The 26,429-nt window shown below is 47.7% G+C and overlaps 1 protein-coding gene across 1 annotated transcript in view; it reads right to left on the reverse strand.

Moving 5' to 3' along the window:
- Window positions 1–19,920: 19,920 nt before the first annotated feature.
- The window catches only part of LOC147718284 (uncharacterized), a 71,157-nt gene continuing 64,648 nt past the window's right edge, over window positions 19,921–26,429 (reverse strand). Inside the window, exon 3 of the mRNA XM_086967179.1 lies at window positions 19,921–19,927. Within this exon, the coding sequence (XP_086823305.1) occupies window positions 19,921–19,927 (7 nt within the window). The remainder of the gene's footprint in view (window positions 19,928–26,429) is intronic.

Consider the following 26,429-nt stretch of genomic DNA (forward strand, 5'->3'; position numbering starts at 1 on the left):
TCTCAGCAAGCGGTGAGGGTTTCCGCCAGCATGCAGGCACACAGTATCCCTCGGTCAGGTAACGGCAGCCACAATTGGCCGGGTGAGCCCCTCCTTAGTAGCGCCTCCTGGCGCTAGATTGTGACGCGCTCCAGGTGCGCCGGTGTGGAGGCCCCTGGGAGAGCGAGTTTCTCCTCACGCCGCCCGCAGTTGTTACCAGCGTGGCGGCGGGATATCTCGGCAGCCGGGTCAGGGGCAAACAGTTCCTCCTCTCAGCAAGCGGTGAGGGTTTCCGCCAGCATGCAGGCACACAGTATCCCTCGGTCAGGTAACGGCAGCCACAATTGGCCGGGTGAGCCCCTCCTTAGTAGCGCCTCCTGGCGCTAGATTGTGACGCGCTCCAGGTGCGCCAGTGTGGAGGCCCCTGGGAGAGCGAGTTTCTCCTCGCGCCGCCCGCAGTTGTTACCAGCGTGGCGGCGGGATATCTCGGCAGCCGGGTCAGGGGCAAACAGTTCCTCCTCTCAGCAAGCGGTGAGGGTTTCCGCCAGCATGCAGGCACACAGTATCCCTCGGTCAGGTAACGGCAGCCACAATTGGCCGGGTGAGCCCCTCCTTAGTAGCGCCTCCTGGCGCTAGATTGTGACGCGCTCCAGGTGCGCCGGTGTGGAGGCCCCTGGGAGAGCGAGTTTCTCCTCGCGCCGCCCGCAGTTGTTACCAGCGTGGCGGCGGGATATCTCGGCAGCCGGGTCAGGGGCAAACAGTTCCTCCTCTCAGCAAGCGGTGAGGGTTTCCGCCAGCATGCAGGCACACAGTATCCCTCGGTCAGGTAACGGCAGCTAGTATGCAATAGCCTTACATTGCAAGTCATTAGAATGACTTGCAGTAGGGGGCGCATTGGACCAGAATTATTAAAAATTCCTACTCCAGTTTGCTCATCAGCAGGTAAAATGTTGGATTTCATATCCAATACCTTAAGCGCCCCCTACAGCATTTGCGATGTAAAGGTTTTGCGTACTAACAACGCAGTTGATGTAGCTACTGGGTTGTAATGGTACTTCGTTTGTAAAAAACATCATTGTAAATGTTGTTTCCCTTCCTGGATGCCATAAAAGCATTCCATTCCCTAGACTGGGACTACTAGATGGGTCTCCCTAGATTTATGTGTCATGGGTGAGGATGCTTTATCACAAACCAACAGCAAAGCTGCTCCTTAACGGTGAACAGTCCTCAACATTTGGAATAACCCAAATGCACCAGGCTGGGCTGCCCTCTGTTGCCCCTTCTATATGCACTGGCCATGGAGTAATTGGCAGAAATGCCCAGGCAACACCACAGGGAATATGCACTGAGATACCTGACTAGACATGTGTTAGTGTCACTATATGCAGATGACATCACGTTGTATATACATGAACCCCAGGTCCGCTTCAACAGTATAATCCATGAAACCATTAAGTTTGGCTTGCCTTTGGGCATCACAGGGAAGTGAAAGAAGTAAAAAATTCTCCATCTCACTCCAATACTTCCAACTGTCCACTGGAACATTCACTGAAGTGGTGTGAGACAGAACTCGGATATTTAGGCATGGTAATTACCAGGGACAAAAGAGAACAGATGGGTGCAGGACATTACATTTTATAACAAATGTCATAACCAGATAAATCACAATGCCACTGTCCCTAGCCGGACTCATCGCATCAATAAAGATGGTGATTCTGTCAGAGCTTCTATACTTGTTTATAAACATTCCATATGCCCAGAACAAAGGTTTTTTCAAAGTTTAAAAAGAAAATTGACGTGAGTTATAACAGGAGGTTAAAAGCCCATAATCAGGTGGGACACTCTCATTAAAGCCCCTTTTTAAAGGGGGATTTGATGCACCAGACCCAGATCTCTACTATTTCAGTGCACAAGTGCACAAGTGCACAACGCACAAGGGAAGCACACTGGGGCGACAGATGCTTTGTGATTTCCACAGCTAGATTATGGAATTCACGTCCCCTGACAATCAAAACCTCCCCCACCCTCCCTAGCTTTAGGAAGCAAGTAAAAACTTGGCAGTTTCCACATTAATAATCTTGTAAATGTCATCATCTGATCACTTAAGCGCCGAGACACCCCCGGGTATTTACGCGCTATAAAAATTGCCAAAACATTACGCAGTACAAACCCCCTCTCTTCACACCACATCTCTTGGTGGAGCAGGGATACATGGCACCTATACCACTGACTGGTTTGTTGTGAACAGGCCAGTAGGAGGCTGGAGGAGGGGATTCTACTGTCTCATGCACCAATGAAGCCTAGAAAAAATTGCAAAAGACTGCAAGCACCTATGGTGCACTCACCTGTACTCCCATTAGCATATCAGCCCAATATACTGATTACATACAAAAGGATATGTCGGTGAATGTTGTGCTGAATTGCTTATTCGCGTTGCATTTTTACTGTTCGCAATCGCTGTTTGCATGCTCAGGGGGAAATATCTTGCAAACATGCAATTTGAGAACACGAACAAGCAAAACATTTTGTGACGCCGCGGAACACAGAATTTTGGCAAATTTTGCGTTTGCAGCGGAACGCGAAAATACCAAAATTCCGCAAATTCCACGAACGGAATGGAATTACCGCCCAGGCCTATTCTTGACCACAATTGTCATGCTCTCCAGTGACTTGGAGGACATGTTGCTCCTCCTAGCCCAGCCCTTAGCCCTAAATTATCCCCTGCAGTTCACAACATAGGTGCACATATATGAGGTATGTTTAGAGAACTTAGGACCATTTATTTATTTTAAAGGTTTTATATAGCACGGACAAGATCCCGAAGGATATCAGAGCGCTTTACAAATGGATGGAAGGAAGGACAAAATGCAATATTGACATCAAGTAAGAATAATAACAGTAATAATTACATAGTTAACAGAAAAATGAATCAAGGAGAGTAATACAGTGAGCTGGTATATATGAGCTACGAAGGGTGGCACACTATGCACACTATGCAGTAGAGAAGAGAAGCATCAAAATAATCATGCTGCGTAAGGTTCTCTAGCGGTACATATCCTAAAGATTGCATGTAGCATCCTGGTCAAGTGTCTAAGATCACACTTTAAGTCAAGCTTGATTTCAAATTAATCTGGGTGAATATTTTGCTCACTTGATGTGTTTAAAAATCATTTCTTTAAGTTAGTTAGACTTTAGGATATGTACTGCTAGAGAATATTCGGCAGCATGTCTGTTAGGGCTCTTACTTGCCAGAAAGGCTCTATGCTGTGTAATAAAGATGTGTGTGATATGGTAATAAAATTAGAGTGCTTTTGTTTTTTTATAGTGTTTGCTGCTCAAATCCAAGAATCTGGAGTGTAATTGAGAGTTTTTTGAACCTTCAAAACCATTTATAAAGGTGAGTTGCTAATTTGTAAAGGGGATCTATTTTTGTGCAGATTAAAGTAATAAGAAAAAAATCTCTCAATGTTTAAACTATTTCTTCAGTGTTGTACCATTTTATCTTTTATGTGTACCATGTCTGTATCTGCTTGCACTATTTATGTATGTTGTCATACTATTTTACTGTCTCTCGGCACCACCTTTTTATGGGACTGCTCCATGTGTTCTTTTGTTTGCAGTCCTGCTTCATCTATCCTCTGCCTGTAACAGTTTACTGTCTGTGTGCATTATTTCCTGCTAAATCTGCATTATCTCTCTAACTCATGCTATATCATCTGTCTGCACCCATTTATGTGTATTTGCAGAGGCCTATTATGATATGGCTGTTGGTGTGTGTTATGCAGTCCTACCATGATACATCTTTCCCTCTCTGTCTGTAGTTTCGCACTCTCTGGCTGTACTGTTTTCTCTCTGTCTTCTCTAGCTGCGTCTCTGTGTGCCTAATATAGCCTCTGGATGTAACATTTCAGTGTTTGTTTCTAGCATTTTTTCTCTGTTGTACCATTTTATCAACTGTGTGTACCATGTCTGAGTCTGCTTGCACTATCTGTGTCTGTGCTCATACCATCTCACGGTCTCTACTGGCAAAAAACAGAACATATACATGTAAGCAAGAAATAACATTCCTTTTTCATTTCAACAGTACACCCTGGATCTTTATTGCACAGCATAGAGTCTTTTTGGCAACAAAGAGGCGTAACAGACATGCTGCCTAAGATTCTCCAACAGTACATATCCTGAAGCGTAATTGTCTTCCAAACATGATTTTAAAACACATCAACTAAGCAACTTATGGAAAGGGGCGACCAATCGGTCCCCCCGAACGTATGGTGGAGTACCCCGATCCCCCCCGGGAAGCCATTTTGGGCGGGAGGCGCGTCTCGGCTGGTATGCCCGAAGCGGCGTAGCCGGGGCGCGCTTTTTCCCGCCCAAGAGTGGGTTGTCCTAGACACCGAAGCCGTCCGCCACGCCCCTGGAGGCGGGAGGAGGCGGGTTTACGCCCGCCCAGAGAAGAATAAAAGGAGCCACAAGCCAAGGAAGCATCCTCTTGTTCCTGTGCTCTGAAGCTGCACCTCCTCGCTGCACGTGAGCTCGAGACGGAACGAAGAGCCAAATTTTGAATTTAGTAATTTCTCTCTTTTCTCTTTCAGCATTACAAATCGCGTCAGGACCTTTCACCTACGTGGGAAAAATGCCGGGCAAGAGAGTCGCAAAAAAGGTCAGCACCGACCAGATGCTCCGGATGTTGGTGAAAGACATGGCAGAGATGAAGAGAAAAATGGCGGCCAGGGACGGTGCGGGAAGGCCAAAAAGACCCAACCCGACGGAGGCCCCGGCCGGAAGAAGGAAGAGGGCCAGGAATGGGTCAAACGAGGACGAGGTCCCAGTTCCGGAGGCTCCCCCGGCGAGCCCTCCTAGACCAGTGGAGATTCCCGCGCCGGCTCCTGCCGAGGGCCAGCGGATCCCCGTTGTGGTTACCCCAGTGGACGAGGGGGACATGCCCCCGGAGTTGGCCGCCATGTTGGCGGCATGGCTGGGTAATAGCAGCGGGCGTTCCGTGGCTCCGGGGGACACGGCCGAGGAGGCCAAGCAATTAATGAGGCAGTTGCGGCAGTCTCGAGAGGCCACGAAACCTCCTTGTCCGTTTGTTTCCCCGCAGGCTCCAGTAGAGCAACCCGCAACTGGCACGAGTTCGGCGGCAATGGCGGTTACAGCTTCTAGCTCAGGTAAGCAGCTAATGCCGATTGCGGGGAAGGGGTCTGTACCCTCGAGAAGGGAGAAATTGGCTCAGCACATCCCGATGGAAGTCAAAGAACGGATATGGGCTGAGAAATACGTAAACATGTTCTCCTTGCTAACTGATCATTATGAGATTGAGCATGTGAAAGTTCAGAAAGAACTTATGCATCCGAGTGTTTGGCACGCAAAAATGGCCGCCTTTAGAGTCGATGAGACGATAGGTAACTGGGGTAGAGCATTTGGCATATTCACTTCGATTATGGGGGAACGGAGACCTGATTTGTTGACCGAGTTACCTGTGTACCAGTCACGTATTATGGAATATTCTCAGACATATGTTGGCAATGAGTGGTTTTGTTATGATAATATTTTTCGTAAGGCTAAAGAGTTCGATACGTGCCTGACGTGGGATTGTTACGACTCCATTTCTTGGCAAAAAATGGAAAACTCAGGCATGTTAAAGGCGCCATTGTTGGGGGGGGGGCGGGGGTGAGCTTTCCCGCCAACCATCCGGGGCGCCCTTTCGGACAGGGGCAAGTAATGAGCATCACCCAAGGCCGAACGGCAATACAGGTAAAAAAGGGGTATGCTGGAACTTTAACAGGGAAAAGTGTACGAGGCCCCAGGGGTCATGCAAGTTTAGGCATGACTGTGGGGGGTGTGGACAGTCTTCGCATCCCGAGACCATGTGCAGAGCCAAAACGGGTGATAACGGAAGTAGGGCAAGCGCCAAACAGGTCTGACATAGTCCGAGGGGCGGCTTTACCTACACCGGTTGATACCATGGCAATGATTCCTTGGCTCAGCGAATACCCTGATCATGTCTCTGCTGGGGTGTTGCGAGACGGTTTTTCTTACGGTTTCCGCATCCCGGTGGGGAATTTTCAGGGTAAAGCACAGTGTAGGAACCAACTTTCGGTCCTGCATAATACGGCAGTGGTGCAAGCGAAGATTGGGAAAGAAGTAGCCCGGGGTCGGGTGGCGGGACCATTCAACATGCCACCAGTTCCTAATTTTGTTTGTTTGCCCTTGGGAGTGGTCCCCAAGAAGGACCCGGGTGAGTTTAGACTGATACATAATTTGTCAGCCCCGAGGGATTTGTCAGTTAATGATGCAATAGACCAAGAGCTTTGTTCGGTGCGGTACGCATCCTTCGATGATGCAGTCGCCATGTTGAATCGCCTGGGGCCCGGAGGGCTGATGGCCAAATCTGACATCGAGTCCGCGTTCCGGTTGCTCCCAGTACACCCGGACGATCAGCGTCTCCTGGGCTTCATGTTTCAGGGGCGCTATTACATGGATAAATGTGTGCCAATGGGCTGTTCCATATCGTGTGCTTATTTTGAAAAATTCAGTTGTTTCCTGCAATGGGCATTCACAAGGATGACGGGTTTTCAGCATGTCATGCATTATCTAGACGATTTTCTGTTTCTGGGGGCAGCCGGGGACACAGAATGTGCACAGGCTTTAAAAGAATTTTGTGATCTGATGAGACAGTTTGGTGTGCCATTGGCGCCAGGTAAGACTGTGGGGCCCTCAACTTCGCTTGAGTTTCTTGGAATAGAGCTCGATTCCGAAGAAGGTTGCTTCCGGTTGCCAGAAGAAAAAGTGCGGAAATTCAGGGCTTCGCTTGAAGCATGTATTAGAGAAACTAAGGTGAACTTGCATCAATTGCAGCAGACTGTGGGGCAGTTGAATTTTGCCCTTAGGATAATGCCAATGGCCCGCCCCTTTTCCCGCTCGATTGCACAAGCCATGGTCGGTCTTAAAGAGGGGCACCACCACCCGAGGCTCTCGGCTGAGATTCGCCAGGACATGCGCATTTGGTTGGCATTCCTGGCGGACTTCAATGGTCGGGTTGTCTGGACGAAGCCGGCGGTGTCCTCCGAAGAGTTGGGGCTGTGGACAGATTCGGCGGGGAGTATGGGCTTTGGCGCCATATTTGGCAATCATTGGTCGGCACAGACATGGCCGTCATGGTGGCACGAGTGTGGACTTACAAGTAACATTGCTTTTCTTGAACTGTTCTCTATTCTGGTGGCTTTGAAAACATGGCCTGTGGGGTTTAGGGATCACTCTGTGGTATTCTGGTCCGATAATATGACCGTGGTTGAGTGTATCAATAGTCAGGCAGCACGATGCAAGTGGATCCTGAGGTTGCTCAAGGAAATTGTTTTACTATGTATGCAATTGAACGTGCTCTTTAGAGCGAGGCATGTGCCAGGGGTACTGAATCAGGCTGCTGATGCGCTTTCTCGTTTCCGTATGCAGGCCTTCTGGGGTTTTCTGCCCACAGCGGACCCGGTGGCGGCACCATTTCCCAAAGCTCTCTGGTCTCTCGGTGCCCCGAACTACAAAACCTCGTGGGAGAGAGTTTAGCACCCAGGACAAGGAAGGCATATGAAGGGGCGTTCCGTTCCTATTGGTCCTTTTTGGGTTCTGCTAGGAGGGAGTTTTGGGGCCAGGAGGAATTTGTCATAGAATTTTTACTGTCATTATGCAGGGCAGGCAAATCGGTGGCTACGGCCCAGAGGCATCGGGCCGCCATCTCCTTCATGGCGCGGGCCCATGGTATCCAGGATCCTACAGCGTCTTTCCTAGTACAGAAAGCGCTGCGGGGGTGGCAACGCCTTGAGGGTCGCAGAGTAGATGAAATGCACCCGATAGGTCTGGATAGGTTGGCCCTGTTACTGTCCGTACTCCCTACAACATGTGCATCCCAGTCGGAAACAGTGTTATTCCGGGCCGCTTTTGTATTAGCATTCTATGGGGCAATGCGGGTAAGTGAACTGGTGGCAAGAAACAAGCGGGATACGGGGGGGTTTGTGCCGAGAGCACATTCAAGTAAAAGGGGAGACGATGATTGTCTCGTTTGTCAGGTCCAAGACCGATCAGGGAGCGATCGGGGACAGTGTAGTAGTCCAGCGGATTCCCGGATCTCCCATGTGCCCAGTGGCATGCGTTGAGGAGTATTTGGCGCAGAGGGCGGCATCATGGGGGGGGGACATTGCTGAGGCACGCAGATGCCACCCCACTGACAAGGTTTCAGTTCCAGCGGGTGTTTGCAATGGCAATTTCGGCCGCGGGCTTGAACCCGGGCGAGTTTGGGACTCATTCCTTCCGGATAGGGGCTGCTACAGAGGCTACAGCCAGGGGTCTGAGTGTGGAAAAAGTAAAACAGCTGGGGCGTTGGTCCTCGAATTGTTACAAAAGGTACGTGCGGTTGCACATGTTGTGAAGCTGATATCATGTACTCACGCTTCTTGTCTTTGTTTGGTTACAGTTTCGCAAACCTACGAGGCGGGGCGGACTGTGCAGTCGACCCGACACCTGGGAACCAGCGGTCAGAGATCACCGGCTGCGGAAAGAGTGGTGTGGGTCGTGGGCCACTCATACGTGAGGCGTGCCGCGGACGTATTCAAAGCAGGTGACATGATTCACACATCTGGGGAATACGGGTACAGGGTGACCTTCTACGGAAGGGGCGGGCTCTGTATTGACCAGTTTCAACAGTTTCTCGAGGGTTTGTTAGGGCGGACAAGGTCACCGCCATCTATACTCATAGTACATCTTGGGGGCAATGATTTGGTGACCACTGGTAGACGACTACTTCTCGAGGCGATACTATCCACAGTAAGTTGGTTGGCGAGAAGAGTTCCAGGGTGCACAATTGCATGGTCCCATATGATTCCACGAAAGGTATGGCGAGGGGCTAATTCAGTGTCTGCTATAAATCATTCTGTGAAAAAGGTGAATAACAAGTTGAGTAGACTGTTCCGTACCAGTACATTGCATTCGATTCCTCATGGTTGTATCAGGGGGGACAATATGTATCTAGAGGATGGGGTCCATTTGTCCCGGGTAGGGAATTGTTTACTCATAGGAGACTTCGTAGCCTGGTTAAGGAGTTTACAGCATGACCTTTAGGTAGGAGTTTTGTGGGGGGTCCGGATAGCCGGTCAACTATCCGGCCTGTGGCGGTAAGGTCATGATCGGTGAGCAGTCATTGGAAGATCCCTAGGGGGGGGGTCACCCATTACGGATGGGAGCACCCGGGGGGAGGTGGCCATTGGCCTCTCAACGGGGAGGCGGTCCCTTCTAAAGGACGGGACGCCTAAAGGAAAGGGAAGGCGGTCAAGGCCCCTCCCTGGATAGGAGGGGCTACGGGCCCCTCCTGGGAATTTCCCGGGGCCAGGACATCTGCGACGGCAGATGTGGTAAGTTGTGTAGGGTGGGGAGGGGGGTCTACGCTACCTTCTAGACACCTCACACGAGTCCTCGGACGACCACGTACATGGCGTCGAGTTAACAGGGGCCCCCGTCAAGACAAGGGAAATTGGTATGGCACACGAGGTGCAGTCCTCTGTGCGGCCGCCCCTCACAAGTGAGGGGGGAGTTCTGGTTTAGGGATCTGACACCGGTTACGACCTTGCCGTTGGCCCTTAACGTTAGGATGTACAATTTCAATTTGAAATGCATTTTTGTAAGGATGTTAGTATCGGCTAGGAGAACCTTTGTATTAGATATGTGTTAAGGTTAGCCAAACATCGTAATGTGGATATGAAATTGTACATGATATGAAACTGTTATTTTAATGTTTTGATTTTGTTTCATATTTTAATAAATACGGCCGGGAGGGTAACTCCCTCCCGCCTTCCAAAAGTTCAAGAACTGTTTCCGGTTTCCCAATTCTTGGGGATTGTGTTGAGAGGGGGTGGCGGGTATCTCAGCCATATGGAAAGGGGCGACCAATCGGTCCCCCCGAACGTATGGTGGAGTACCCCGATCCCCCCCGGGAAGCCATTTTGGGCGGGAGGCGCGTCTCGGCTGGTATGCCCGAAGCGGCGTAGCCGGGGCGCGCTTTTTCCCGCCCAACAGTGGGTTGTCCTAGACACTGAAGCTGTCCGCCACGCCCCTTGAGGCGGGAGGAGGCGGGTTTACGCCCGCCCAGAGAAGAATAAAAGGAGCCACAAGCCAAGGAAGCATCCTCTTGTTCCTGTGCTCTGAAGCTGCACCTCCTCGCTGCACGTGAGCTCGAGACGGAACGAAGAGCCAAATTTTGAACCCACCCACCATCCCCTGAAGATAGTGTTTGCTGCTCAAATCCAAGAATCTGGAGTGTAATTGAGAGTTTTTTGAACCTTCAAAACCATTTATAAAGGTGAGTTGCTAATTTGTAAAGGGGATCTATTTTTGTGCAGATTAAAGTAATAAGAAAAAAATCTCTCAATGTTTAAACTATTTCTTCAGTGTTGTACCATTTTATCTTTTATGTGTACCATGTCTGTATCTGCTTGCACTATTTATGTATGTTGTCATACTATTTTACTGTCTCTCGGCACCACCTTTTTATGGGACTGCTCCATGTGTTCTTTTGTTTGCAGTCCTGCTTCATCTATCCTCTGCCTGTAACAGTTTACTGTCTGTGTGCATTATTTCCTGCTAAATCTGCATTATCTCTCTAACTCATGCTATATCATCTGTCTGCACCCATTTATGTGTATTTGCAGAGGCCTATTATGATATGGCTGTTGGTGTGTGTTATGCAGTCCTACCATGATACATCTTTCCCTCTCTGTCTGTAGTTTCGCACTCTCTGGTTGTACTGTTTTCTCTCTGTCTTCTCTAGCTGCGTCTCTGTGTGCCTAATATAGCCTCTGGATGTAACATTTCAGTGTTTGTTTCTAGCATTTTTTCTCTGTTGTACCATTTTATCAACTGTGTGTACCATGTCTGAGTCTGCTTGCACTATCTGTGTCTGTGCTCATACCATCTCACGGTCTCTACTGGCAAAAAACAGAACATATACATGTAAGCAAGAAATAACATTCCTTTTTCATTTCAACAGTACACCCTGGATCTTTATTGCACAGCATAGAGTCTTTTTGGCAACAAAGAGGCGTAACAGACATGCTGCCTAAGATTCTCCAACAGTACATATCCTGAAGCGTAATTGTCTTCCAAACATGATTTTAAAACACATCAACTAAGCAACTTATGGAAAGGGGCGACCAATCGGTCCCCCCGAACGTATGGTGGAGTACCCCGATCCCCCCCGGGAAGCCATTTTGGGCGGGAGGCGCGTCTCGGCTGGTATGCCCGAAGCGGCGTAGCCGGGGCGCGCTTTTTCCCGCCCAAGAGTGGGTTGTCCTAGACACCGAAGCCGTCCGCCACGCCCCTGGAGGCGGGAGGAGGCGGGTTTACGCCCGCCCAGAGAAGAATAAAAGGAGCCACAAGCCAAGGAAGCATCCTCTTGTTCCTGTGCTCTGAAGCTGCACCTCCTCGCTGCACGTGAGCTCGAGACGGAACGAAGAGCCAAATTTTGAATTTAGTAATTTCTCTCTTTTCTCTTTCAGCATTACAAATCGCGTCAGGACCTTTCACCTACGTGGGAAAAATGCCGGGCAAGAGAGTCGCAAAAAAGGTCAGCACCGACCAGATGCTCCGGATGTTGGTGAAAGACATGGCAGAGATGAAGAGAAAAATGGCGGCCAGGGACGGTGCGGGAAGGCCAAAAAGACCCAACCCGACGGAGGCCCCGGCCGGAAGAAGGAAGAGGGCCAGGAATGGGTCAAACGAGGACGAGGTCCCAGTTCCGGAGGCTCCCCCGGCGAGCCCTCCTAGACCAGTGGAGATTCCCGCGCCGGCTCCTGCCGAGGGCCAGCGGATCCCCGTTGTGGTTACCCCAGTGGACGAGGGGGACATGCCCCCGGAGTTGGCCGCCATGTTGGCGGCATGGCTGGGTAATAGCAGCGGGCGTTCCGTGGCTCCGGGGGACACGGCCGAGGAGGCCAAGCAATTAATGAGGCAGTTGCGGCAGTCTCGAGAGGCCACGAAACCTCCTTGTCCGTTTGTTTCCCCGCAGGCTCCAGTAGAGCAACCCGCAACTGGCACGAGTTCGGCGGCAATGGCGGTTACAGCTTCTAGCTCAGGTAAGCAGCTAATGCCGATTGCGGGGAAGGGGTCTGTACCCTCGAGAAGGGAGAAATTGGCTCAGCACATCCCGATGGAAGTCAAAGAACGGATATGGGCTGAGAAATACGTAAACATGTTCTCCTTGCTAACTGATCATTATGAGATTGAGCATGTGAAAGTTCAGAAAGAACTTATGCATCCGAGTGTTTGGCACGCAAAAATGGCCGCCTTTAGAGTCGATGAGACGATAGGTAACTGGGGTAGAGCATTTGGCATATTCACTTCGATTATGGGGGAACGGAGACCTGATTTGTTGACCGAGTTACCTGTGTACCAGTCACGTATTATGGAATATTCTCAGACATATGTTGGCAATGAGTGGTTTTGTTATGATAATATTTTTCGTAAGGCTAAAGAGTTCGATACGTGCCTGACGTGGGATTGTTACGACTCCATTTCTTGGCAAAAAATGGAAAACTCAGGCATGTTAAAGGCGCCATTGTTGGGGGGGGGGCGGGGGTGAGCTTTCCCGCCAACCATCCGGGGCGCCCTTTCGGACAGGGGCAAGTAATGAGCATCACCCAAGGCCGAACGGCAATACAGGTAAAAAAGGGGTATGCTGGAACTTTAACAGGGAAAAGTGTACGAGGCCCCAGGGGTCATGCAAGTTTAGGCATGACTGTGGGGGGTGTGGACAGTCTTCGCATCCCGAGACCATGTGCAGAGCCAAAACGGGTGATAACGGAAGTAGGGCAAGCGCCAAACAGGTCTGACATAGTCCGAGGGGCGGCTTTACCTACACCGGTTGATACCATGGCAATGATTCCTTGGCTCAGCGAATACCCTGATCATGTCTCTGCTGGGGTGTTGCGAGACGGTTTTTCTTACGGTTTCCGCATCCCGGTGGGGAATTTTCAGGGTAAAGCACAGTGTAGGAACCAACTTTCGGTCCTGCATAATACGGCAGTGGTGCAAGCGAAGATTGGGAAAGAAGTAGCCCGGGGTCGGGTGGCGGGACCATTCAACATGCCACCAGTTCCTAATTTTGTTTGTTTGCCCTTGGGAGTGGTCCCCAAGAAGGACCCGGGTGAGTTTAGACTGATACATAATTTGTCAGCCCCGAGGGATTTGTCAGTTAATGATGCAATAGACCAAGAGCTTTGTTCGGTGCGGTACGCATCCTTCGATGATGCAGTCGCCATGTTGAATCGCCTGGGGCCCGGAGGGCTGATGGCCAAATCTGACATCGAGTCCGCGTTCCGGTTGCTCCCAGTACACCCGGACGATCAGCGTCTCCTGGGCTTCATGTTTCAGGGGCGCTATTACATGGATAAATGTGTGCCAATGGGCTGTTCCATATCGTGTGCTTATTTTGAAAAATTCAGTTGTTTCCTGCAATGGGCATTCACAAGGATGACGGGTTTTCAGCATGTCATGCATTATCTAGACGATTTTCTGTTTCTGGGGGCAGCCGGGGACACAGAATGTGCACAGGCTTTAAAAGAATTTTGTGATCTGATGAGACAGTTTGGTGTGCCATTGGCGCCAGGTAAGACTGTGGGGCCCTCAACTTCGCTTGAGTTTCTTGGAATAGAGCTCGATTCCGAAGAAGGTTGCTTCCGGTTGCCAGAAGAAAAAGTGCGGAAATTCAGGGCTTCGCTTGAAGCATGTATTAGAGAAACTAAGGTGAACTTGCATCAATTGCAGCAGACTGTGGGGCAGTTGAATTTTGCCCTTAGGATAATGCCAATGGCCCGCCCCTTTTCCCGCTCGATTGCACAAGCCATGGTCGGTCTTAAAGAGGGGCATCACCGCACGAGGCTCTCGGCCGAGATTCGCCAGGACATGCGCATTTGGTTGGCATTCCTGGCGGACTTCAATGGTCGGGTTGTCTGGACGAAGCCGGCGGTGTCCTCCGAAGAGTTGGGGCTGTGGACAGATTCGGCGGGGAGTATGGGCTTTGGCGCCATATTTGGCAATCATTGGTCGGCACAGACATGGCCGTCATGGTGGCACGAGTGTGGACTTACAAGTAACATTGCTTTTCTTGAACTGTTCTCTATTCTGGTGGCTTTGAAAACATGGCCTGTGGGGTTTAGGGATCACTCTGTGGTTTTCTGGTCCGATAATATGACCGTGGTTGAGTGTATCAATAGTCAGGCAGCACGATGCAAGTGGATCCTGAGGTTGCTCAAGGAAATTGTTTTACTATGTATGCAATTGAACGTGCTCTTTAGAGCGAGGCATGTGCCAGGGGTACTGAATCAGGCTGCTGATGCGCTTTCTCGTTTCCGTATGCAGGCCTTCTGGGGTTTTCTGCCCACAGCGGACCCGGTGGCGGCACCATTTCCCAAAGCTCTCTGGTCTCTCGGTGCCCCGAACTACAAAACCTCGTGGGAGAGAGTTTAGCACCCAGGACAAGGAAGGCATATGAAGGGGCGTTCCGTTCCTATTGGTCCTTTTTGGGTTCTGCTAGGAGGGAGTTTTGGGGCCAGGAGGAATTTGTCATAGAATTTTTACTGTCATTATGCAGGGCAGGCAAATCGGTGGCTACGGCCCAGAGGCATCGGGCCGCCATCTCCTTCATGGCGCGGGCCCATGGTATCCAGGATCCTACAGCGTCTTTCCTAGTACAGAAAGCGCTGCGGGGGTGGCAACGCCTTGAGGGTCGCAGAGTAGATGAAATGCACCCGATAGGTCTGGATAGGTTGGCCCTGTTACTGTCCGTACTCCCTACAACATGTGCATCCCAGTCGGAAACAGTGTTATTCCGGGCCGCTTTTGTATTAGCATTCTATGGGGCTATGCGGGTAAGTGAACTGGTGGCAAGAAACAAGCGGGATACGGGGGGGTTTGTGCCGAGAGCACATTCAAGTAAAAGGGGAGACGATGATTGTCTCGTTTGTCAGGTCCAAGACCGATCAGGGAGCGATCGGGGACAGTGTAGTAGTCCAGCGGATTCCCGGAAATCCCATGTGCCCAGTGGCATGCGTTGAGGAGTATTTGGCGCAGAGGGCGGCATCATGGGGGGGGGACATTGCTGAGGCACGCAGATGCCACCCCACTGACAAGGTTTCAGTTCCAGCGGGTGTTTGCAATGGCAATTTCGGCCGCGGGCTTGAACCCGGGCGAGTTTGGGACTCATTCCTTCCGGATAGGGGCTGCTACAGAGGCTACAGCCAGGGGTCTGAGTGTGGAAAAAGTAAAACAGCTGGGGCGTTGGTCCTCGAATTGTTACAAAAGGTACGTGCGGTTGCACATGTTGTGAAGCTGATATCATGTACTCACGCTTCTTGTCTTTGTTTGGTTACAGTTTTGCAAACCTACGAGGCGGGGCGGACTGTGCAGTCGACCCGACACCTGGGAACCAGCGGTCAGAGATCACCGGCTGCGGAAAGAGTGGTGTGGGTCGTGGGCCACTCATACGTGAGGCGTGCCGCGGACGTATTCAAAGCAGGTGACATGATTCACACAGCTGGGGAATACGGGTACAGGGTGACCTTCTACGGAAGGGGCGGGCTCTGTATTGACCAGTTTCAACAGTTTCTCGAGGGTTTGTTAGGGCGGACAAGGTCACCGCCATCTATACTCATAGTACATCTTGGGGGCAATGATTTGGTGACCACTGGTAGACGACTACTTCTCGAGGCGATACTATCCACAGTAAGTTGGTTGGCGAGAAGAGTTCAAGGGTGCACAATTGCATGGTCCCATATGATTCCACGAAAGGTATGGCGAGGGGCTAATTCAGTGTCTGCTATAAATCATTCTGTGAAAAAGGTGAATAACAAGTTGAGTAGACTGTTCCGTACCAGTACATTGCATTCGATTCCTCATGGTTGTATCAGGGGGGACAATATGTATCTAGAGGATGGGGTCCATTTGTCCCGGGTAGGGAATTGTTTACTCATAGGAGACTTCGTAGCCTGGTTAAGGAGTTTACAGCATGACCTTTAGGTAGGAGTTTTGTGTGGGGTCCGGATAGCCGGTCAACTATCCGGCCTGTGGCGGTAAGGTCATGATCGGTGAGCAGTCATTGGAAGATCCCTAGGGGGGGGGTCACCCATTACGGATGGGAGCATCCGGGGGGAGGTGGCCATTGGCCTCTCAACGGGGAGGCGGTCCCTTCTAAAGGACGGGACGCCTAAAGGAAAGGGAAGGCGGTCAAGGCCCCTCCCTGGATAGGAGGGGCTACGGGCCCCTCCTGGGAATTTCCCGGGGCCAGGACATCTGCGACGGCAGATGTGGTAAGTTGTGTAGGGTGGGGAGGGGGGTCTACGCTACCTTCTAGACACCTCACACGAGTCCTCGGACGACCACGTACATGGCGTCGAGTTAACAGGGGCCCCCGTCAAGACAAGGGAAATTGGTATGGCACACGAGGTGCAGTCCTCTGTGCGGCCGCCCCTCACAAGTGAGGGGGGAGTTCTGGTTTAGGGATCTGACACCGGTTACGACCTTGCCGTTGGCCCTTAACGTTAGGATGTACAATTTCAATTTGAAATGCATTTTTGTAAGGATGTTAGTATCGGCTAGGAGAACCTTTGTATTAGATATGTGTTAAGGTTAGCCAAACATCGTAATGTGGATATGAAATTGTACATGATATGAAACTGTTATTTTAATGTTTTGATTTTGTTTCATATTTTAATAAATACGGCCGGGAGGGTAACTCCCTCCCGCCTTCCAAAAGTTCAAGAACTGTTTCCGGTTTCCCAATTCTTGGGGATTGTGTTGAGAGGGGGTGGCGGGTATCTCAGCCATATGGAAAGGGGCGACCAATTGGTCCCCCCGAACGTATGGTGGAGTACCCCGATCCCCCCCGGGAAGCCATTTTGGGCGGGAGGCGCGTCTCGGCTGGTATGCCCGAAGCGGCGTAGCCGGGGCGCGCTTTTTCCCGCCCAACAGTGGGTTGTCCTAGACACTGAAGCTGTCCGCCACGCCCCTTGAGGCGGGAGGAGGCGGGTTTACGCCCGCCCAGAGAAGAATAAAAGGAGCCACAAGCCAAGGAAGCATCCTCTTGTTCCTGTGCTCTGAAGCTGCACCTCCTCGCTGCACGTGAGCTCGAGACGGAACGAAGAGCCAAATTTTGAACCCACCCACCATCCCCTGAAGACAGCAAGTTGTTGTAGTATAAAGTCCTTTTACGTAGTAGTTGTTTTCTTGCAGGTTGTTTCTGAATAAAGTTTGTGATTCGGTTGCAATAAAGTGGATAACTCTGTGCAGTATGCTTTATTAAAGACTTTCATCAGAGTGATTAGTAATGTTTTAGATGTTTTAGAGGGTTGAGACTTGATCTGTTTTAAGTAGGAATGTCTCTTTCTTTTAGTCATTAATCTTGTCATATTTATTGTTTGGTCGGGCGGTAAGGTCATGATCAGTGAGCAGTCATTGGAAGATCCCTAGGGGGGGGCGTCACCCATTACGGATGGGAGCGCCCGGGGGAGGTGGCCATTGGCCCCTAAACGGGGAGGCGGTCCCTTATAAAGGACGGGACGCCTAAAGGAAAGGGAAGGCGGTCAAGGCCCTCCCTGGATAGGAGGGGCTACGGGCCCCTCCTGGGAATTTCCCGGGGCCAGGACATCTGCGACGGCAGATGTGGTAAGTTGTGTAGGGTGGGGAGGGGGGTCTACGCTACCTTCTAGACACCTCACACGAGTCCTCGGACGACCACGTACATGGCGTTGAGTTAACAGGGGCCCCCGTCAAGACAAGGGAAATTGGTATGGCACACGAGGTGCAGTCCTCTGTGCGGCCGCCCCTCACAAGTGAGGGGGGAGTTCTGGTTTAGGGATCTGACACCGGTTACGACCTTGCCGTTGGCCCTTAACGTTAGGATGTACAATTTCAATTTGAAATGCATTTTTGTAAGGATGTTAGTATCGGCTAGGAGAACCTTTGTATTAGATATGTGTTAAGGTTAGCCAAACATAGTAATGTGGATATGAAATTGTACATGATATGAAACTGTTATTTTAATGTTTTGATTTTGTTTCATATTTTAATAAATACGGCCGGGAGGGTAACTCCCTCCCGCCTTCCAAAAGTTCAAGAACTGTTTCCGGTTTCCCAATTCTTGGGGATTGTGTTGAGAGGGGGTGGCGGGTATCTCAGCCATATTCACCCACATTAATTTAAAATCAAATTTGACTGACATTGTGATCTTAGACACATGACTAGCATGTTACATGCAATCTAGCATGTCTGTGTCTGCCTGTACTATGTGTGTCTTTGCTCATATCATCTCACTGTGTTTCTGCGCTTTCTTTTTTTGTAACTGCTCCATCTGTTCTTTTACTTGCAGCAGTGTATCATCTATTTTCTGACTGTAACAGTTTACTGTCTACCTGTGTTTTTTTATTTTTTCATCAGCACCATCTCTCTATATCTGTGACTGTACCATCTGCCTGCACCCTTTTATATGCATTTGCAGAGGTCTATTATGATATGGTTGCTCATGTTTAGCATGAAATTTTGTACATGCTGTGCAATTTAGATGCTGAGTGTGCTGTTGAAAAGTAAAAGCAACTGTCTCTGTGGCAAGTAGCAATCTTTTTAGTGAATTTTCATGTGTACATTGTGAGTCCCACCTTCAGTCTGTACACAGTTTGAATACTAGTTTATTGTGCTAAACTCTGAAAATTCATCACTGTTAATAAATTATAAAGTCTTTCAACAGTTCTAAAGTCCAGAAAACCCTTAGGAAAAACTGCCAGTAAGACCCTCTTTGACTGCAGTAATTATTTAAATACATTGCAAGTGATAATGTTATGTGTCTAGGATCATAGTGTGAGTCTGTTTTAAAAAAAGAGGACGGTGGTAGATTAATTTGTGTAGTTAATGTGTTTAAAACTATGGTAATGTATGTACTTATAAAATTGGTAAAGGTAGTTTTTAGTTATCTATTCATGAAAAAGATATAATTAAGTCTTTATATTTTTTTGGAAGGACCAGCAACATAATCGTATTGGTGCAATGGAAAAGCATAAAGAAAACGTTGTTTTTGACATCTCAAGTGATTTATTATAGGAAGTGAAAGATGACGTTTTTACAGAGGAAAATGATACTGGAAATGGAGATTTCATGGATGAGACTTTGGACAGTGCATTTCTTGAAGTGGTAGAAGATTTTGAATTGGAAGATGAAAATGTTAATTATGATGAAAATGAAATACCGGATGAAGTTATGTTGCAAGTTTTATTGGAATACGAAATGCTTAATGAATAAATTTATAATAAAACATTTTTCGAGTCAGGCGTCTTGTACTATTGATCGTTCATGTGTTTAATGAAAATGAAAATAAATGTTTTGATGAAGTGTGTTAGAGAATAGGGTCAGAAACATTAATTGCATTATGACCCCCTACAGCGCCTGAAAATCACTGTACTGTTCTTAACCTGAAATATTATTCTCAGCAAATACGTCTGTTATGTTGACACAGCAATGCACTGTCATAAAGTCAGAAACAGCACACACTACATGATTTCCTACCCTGTTCAGAGACTGTTTCTATGCCTTAATTTTACTTATAAAGTGAACCAGTGTTTACATTGTTTAGTGGTTCTAATTTCTATGTTATATGTTGTAGAGGTCTATAACATTTTTTTCTTTTTTCACAACAGATTGTAATTATGAACAGAAAGAAAAATCAACATGCCGACCAAAATTTTAAAAAGAAAGCATTATAAACGGACATACCATTCCAAGAGAAAAGAATTAGAAGAATTACGTAATGAAAAAGGACAGACAAAAACAAGAGTGCTCCTGGTAAGACAAGCAAGGATTTTATAAAGAAATTATCTCAAAGAATTTTTGGGGGATAATGTGGGAAAGGAAAAACAGTTGTCAGTATCTACAAGGAGAAATCAGAGAAAAAAGAAAAATGTTTCTCAACTCTGCAGTGAACAAAATGTCTATAGTAATAGACGTACTAATCAGTTTGCGGAAATCAGGAAGTGCATGTTTTATAATAGAGTAGTTTTGAATTTATTAAAAAAGGAAAAACATTTCTAAAAGGAAATCAGCTTTTTATAGGAAAAAATATATATATTAATATATATATTGAGGATATTGTTGAACGCGCGTTTGAGACAAAAAAGAAGTTATTTATTTTAGTAATTAATAGAATAAATACACTGAATAAGGCAATTAAAGTTTTAAAAGCTAAGAGTAAATGAAAAACACAAATAAATAGAAGTCATTTTTGTAAAGTTTTTTCTGGAAAATGGATGCATAGTTCAAGTTGTGAGCCATTTTTTAATGAAGAGAGTTACTTTCAAAGTAATGAATTGTTGTATGCAGTTGACACCAGTGGTCGAGCATATGATGTGAAGGATGGTTGTCCTATTGAAAAAGAGAAAATTGTGCTTAGAAATGCAGAAGAGGTTATAGTAACCCTGGGCGTAGTTCGCAGGGTCGGACTCCGCGGAGCTACGCGAAGACGTAGTTGCACTCCGCGAACTACGCGTAGCTCCGCAGCCATGCGGAGTTGCTTGCTGGGCCCGTTCGCGCGCCGTTTTTCGTCTTCGGGAGCGCGGTGCGCGTGTTCGGGGCGTTGCCTGCATGCTCGGGATAGCTAGCGCGCTAAATTACCCCAGAAGTTTGTCTCGCCTGCTTGCGTTCCCTTATTTCCTGTTCCGGGTCACAATTAACGTGGTCGCGTTGTGCAAGACATGTTCGGGAACTCATCTTCTCGTTCGCACTACAAAAGTGCGTGATCGCGCTAAATATCGCGCGAACCTACCCATGCGGTCGCAATGGGCGCAGCCATCTTGGATCACACACTCTGGCTATGGTTTTGGGCCTACTTTTGCATCCTGTTGAAATCTCTTTAATCCTTGTCTTTTTACCCACTTTTTCTAACTTTCTTTAGTTATTACCTATTTCTCTCTGTGCCTAGGTTTATATTTTTCATTTTATTTCTACTTTTACAACATTTCTATTGCTTTATTTTACTTCCTTCTTTTACCTTGCTTCTTCTTTCCCCTACCTTTTTGTCTTGAACTTTTCTTCTCCCCTCCACCCAGAACCATGGTCAAGGGCGCCAGCAGCAGCGGCGGCTCAAAGGGCAAGGCGCCAGTGCCCCAAAAAACTCGGCTGCCTTGCGGCAGAATGCGCCCCCTAGGGGTGAGGCCCCGCCAACTTTTTGGGGAGGAGGAGGTGGCTGCCCTGGTGTTTTTTATCCAGCGCTACCTCCCCTTGATGTTGGCAGCAGGTGGCAGGCCCGGCTCCGGCTACCACCATATTGAGGAGCGTCTCCGGCGGTGGGTGAAGGTGCGCCGGGCAGTCTTCCGCTGCTCCGGTATCCGGCGTACCCACCATCAGCTGACCCACCATTGGGCAGACATTTTGGACCGGGAGCAGGACCTGTTGGACCTGCTTGGCGTCGAGGTCGTGGGTCTTGGTGAGTGGCTACCCAAAAAAAAAAGTGTGTGTATAATATATATCTCTATAGTAGTATAAGTATTGTTATTGTATCTTTGTAAATCTTGGCTGAATAAGTAACGCAATGACTGGTGCTCCTAGTTACATTTCCAATGTATTCCGTTATTATATCTACTGTAATTGTATGACACTGGTCTATGCTGCGCTTCTTCATCTTCACTGACTCTTGCGTGTTCAATTCTGCGCTAGCTTTTGCTGTTTATTGGTGTGAGATTTTCTTTATTGTAGAGAACTGAAGTTAGTTAATGCTATTAATAGAGTCTTGTCCTTCCTTTGTCCGTCAGTGAAATAGCCGTTGATGGATAATTGTATGTGTTTGCAATGCATATTGTATCATTTTTTTTCACGGCCTTCTCTTCTGCATGAATACTCCTCTGGCAATGAATGCAAAAGTTACTTTGTTCTTCTTACCTCAGCCAGGGCCAGATTTAGGCATGTTCAAGCTGTGCAACTGCACAGGGCCACCAAACGCCAGGGGCCACCCCACCAATATATATCCTTAATTTAATAATCCTCAGAGGATGGATACATATTTGCGTGGCGGCCCCTGGCAGGGATTTGGTGCCTCCGGCTCTGTTCCACTTCCAAACACCCTGACTCCCCCCTCTTCACTGGCCTCCGTGCTCCGCCCCGACCTCCTCTTCCGGGCCCCCCACCTACGCTCCCTGGCCAGGAGTCCAGGACCACCATGAGTCTAGAGCCGCCCCTGCCTCAGCCCTCCATAGAACTGATGTAGTTTGTTTATTGAGTGGGTAGGGCAGCAGTAGCATTCAGTCAGTAGCAAAACAAAATATGATGCCATGAACGTACAATTTCGTGTTAGTTAGTATGCACAAAGTTAAGCATGTCTCCTCCTTGTGATCTATGCATTTTGCTGGCAAAAAATGAAAAAGAAATGGCTACTTACAGATAATTGATTGATTACCCCATTCTTGAATCGGTGGTGTTGTTCAGGTCTTACTGCCTCTGTGTTACTTAGTAATCTGAAATCAGAATGTTTATGGAACATTTGATTTGTTTTCTCCAAGTACACTAGTCAGTGAATCATGCAAGGCAGTAGTCATTTGGTAGACCAATGTTTGTTTCTTTAATGTTGTAGCAGTGGTTTTTGAAATGCTGTCTATGTTTCACAGCACTCAATGTTTTCCTCTTTCTTTATTATTATTTCTTACATGAACCACGGAACCCAGGGGCAAGCAGAAGACTGGGACCGAGTCGGCGGGTGAACGCGAAGAACCACAGGCACAGAGCTCCTCTACTGAGGATCCTGCTGCTGTCCCCAGTAAGTCCAACAGTGTTTTCTTTTGGAACAATGATATTTCCCTAACTTTCTAACGGAGCTTTTTTTCCAACCGATTAATGACATTTCACCTAACTAAATTTTGACAAATGCTTGTTTTTGTTTTATGTTTTCAAAATTTTGGGTATTACTATCTGTCCCTGCCTTTCTGTTCCTTGAAAGAGCCTCTCTTATGACTCTCTGTGCTACTACTAGACTGTCTGTGTAGGTAAGCTTGCCCTGTTGCCCACTCTTTAGTTAAGGTATTAATCTTTTCAAAAAATCTGTGATCGAATAGCGGAAGGCACAGGGTCCACTCCTGTCTTATGCTTTTTCCTCTGTAATGTCTCTTCTTTACCAATTGACACCAACCAAGTATGCATCCAGATGTTGGTCTACTATTTTGTAAACGTTAGTAATGAATATCACTACTACTCTTGCGGGTATTCTTCTATGCAGTCACATACATAACTATGTATGCACCACAAAATTGGATGTTGTTGTTGATAGGCAGGTTGTACCTTACTTACTTACAGTCTTACACCTCAGTCACAGAACTCAGAGGAACCCACAATTCAATGAACGACAACCGATATGGGCTCAGTCATTGGTCAATTATTCAATTACCCCTTTCCTGAACCCCAATATGAAGATGCCAAATGCTTTTATTACACAATCCATAACCTAAGTAACCCCCTTTTGCTCACTCTCTCGTGTAAGTCTACAAGACAACAGACACTGAAAATATACTTCTGAGTCAATGTGGTACTTCAAAACCTTTATTTTGTTAGAAGTAACTAAGTAAGTAACATCAATGTTTTTAAGTTGTTCCGTGAAATACGTCAAGGCCAGGGCCACCAGAAAAAATCCAGAGTTAAAAAAGGCTGAATAAAAAGTAATCTACATTTGTACAGCTACCAGTGCACGATAGGGAAATGTGGGAAATGTCAGAGACCCCTCACCATTGAACGTATACTGGTTGCATATGCCTCTTTTTGGTAAGCTCTGGAAATCTTTGCTTCGTAGAAGGAAATCTTCTCATCTACCGAAAGATAATGACAAAAGTGGTGCACGTTAGACAGTATGAAAACATTACATACATTTATTCAACTTTTTAGCTGTCATGCTAAAAAAAAGGTGTAACCTGAGGCTGTAAGGAAACTCGATTCCACAATCCACATTCAAAAAGTAAATACGGGCCTTTCTATTTTCCAAACTCTTCAGGTGTATGCTTTGAACTATCATGTGGCCTCAAAGGCGTCTTCTCGTACTGCGCAACAAGCTGTGAGGTAGCATGCGCAAAACTGTAGACATGTCATTGATGTACAAACTGGTTAGGTTACATGGTTCAGTCTAACTTTCCAAGGACTAGAGTAGCAGTATAGATGAGATGAGCTTGGGTACCATACCATACCAAATAAATGCTAATATGTGTAGTGTGTTACTTACTCTGCTGTACTAGGCAATGTGGACTACTACTGATTACGTTGTACTTAACTGTTTTGCAGAACTCCGTTCTTGGTGAACAAGTACAATGGGGGCTGTGCATCCATCTAAAAAGGTGTACTTAATTACTTATTTTTATTTGTGCAGAACCGGTACCATCCACCAGTGCTGACGGGGGCAGCGGAGCTGCGACGGCGTCAGCAGAGGCGATCCCGGAGGGGAATGGAGGACCAGAGGCACCTGCAGCAGCACCGGCAGCAGCGGGGGAGGAGACAACAACGGTGGGCGATGGTAAGTTACATTCAATAGTGATCCGCATTACTTGGTGGGTGGGGAAAACTTCTTCACTGTACTCTGATATTTATAATGAACTTGAAGTTCTACTGGACAATATATGACGCCACCTTTGTCATTACCAAGCTTAGCAAAAGCATTACCACCGGCGAGAATTGATAAAATAAGTTACACAGGCCTCTTCTATGTGACTACAACTCAGCTGTGAAAGGTTGGTGGCAGACTAAAAAAGTCTTATCCACAACATTACATGACCGCGATGGATTAACAGGAGATTGATTTTAAGTATGATGAAAGGAGCAAGGAAAAAGCACCAATCATATAATATAGAAGGATACTTTGGAATCAGCAATGCAGGTGTTTGAGAGCAGTTGGATGCGTGGGTTGTTGTGGAAGCATAGAAAGGGGAAAACAGCACAGCTGCCTGCGTGGGTGGGAGACACATCCAATATCGGTTGTTAGTGGATAGTGGATACTAGTGTCGGCAGCGGTGTTTTGGTTAAACCCAAAGGCAAGGGAAGGAGGGGACGACTGGATGGATTCCGGGTCGTTGCTGGCGAAACACAAACCACCTAACGTTTGTTGCGCGATATAAAGAATGATAGTCTCTAGAGTAGACATTTACTAGTACTAGCTGGCCCCTATTAATTAATGTTAGTTTGAGACTGTCACTTTTCCCGGAAACACAGAGTATATGATATAAAAAAACGAGATATGAAAAAGACAGGTGTTTGTATGTGACCGTTGAAGTACACCCATGCTATGTTACTAGGGCAGGCATAATGCTGTGCCAAAAACTCAGACAAATGAAGTATATAAGGCGTAGAATGTTCAAGATAGATAAAACAACATTTTTGGTACTCAGCTTGCTTGCTATTGCTACTGTACTGTGCCGCCCACTATGTGTTGGATACATTTTGTGTTCTTGATTTGCTGGGATTTTGGATTACAAGAATTCTGTCTCTTTCTTTATAGTTACTCCTTCTAAACCAACGAGGAAGGAGCTGGCAGTCCGGGCCCGTCAGCGGAAACTGCAGGCCCTCGTGGAGGCCTACCGCCGGCTGGTGGCTCAGGCCGAGGAGGAGGAGGAGGAGGCGGCGGCAGCAGCTGCTGCCTCTTCCAATGCCCCGGCCCCCAAGCCTGCAGGAGTACGTCGGCGTGGTCAGGCAGCCGCCCGCCGCCAGATTTTCCCAGCACTGTCCACCCCCCCACAACAACATGGCTGCCAATGTAGGTGCCGCCAGTTCCAGAGAAAAATTCTCCTCCGGGTAGCCAGGCTGGAGGCTCAAAGTAGTCAGACAAAAAGACAAATAGAGGAGCATGTAAAGATCCTGGTGGATCAACACTTAAAAGCCCGCCGGCTATGAGATGGACCCTGTTTGCCCCTTTTTCAATCCTTTTGTTGGTGGGTGGGAATTGGGTCTTGGGTTTTTACTTTTTTTTTACATTACATTGAACGTAGGAATTTGGTTGGGGTTAGGGGCGGCGGGTAGGTACAGCTGTGGTGTAAGATTTATACATATTTTATTTTTGTATCATCTTTAGTTATATATTATATTATGTTAAAAATAAACGAGACACAAAGTTATGTTCAAAAGAAAACATTTGAAGTTCATTTGCGTTTCTTGGGGGGTTTGAGGGGGGAGTGTTTCACCAAATAATGTACGTTGTGCAACCTCGCAAGGTTTAATTTGGCCATGCAGGTCGGCGGACAGTGCTTTTTAATAAAAAAATATATTGCCCACATAACATGCAAACAGATAGATGCGGTAAACCCTCACCGAGTTATATTTGTAGTATTAGAAGAACGACCAGTCTGTCTTGCGTTATACCTCACTGCAAACTTATCTTACCTGTGATTGCTGATGATGAGATGATGATGATTTATGAT

Source organism: Lissotriton vulgaris, chromosome 4_1 (assembly GCF_964263255.1).
Source record: "Lissotriton vulgaris chromosome 4_1, aLisVul1.2, whole genome shotgun sequence".
Classification (NCBI taxonomy): domain Eukaryota; kingdom Metazoa; phylum Chordata; class Amphibia; order Caudata; family Salamandridae; genus Lissotriton; species Lissotriton vulgaris.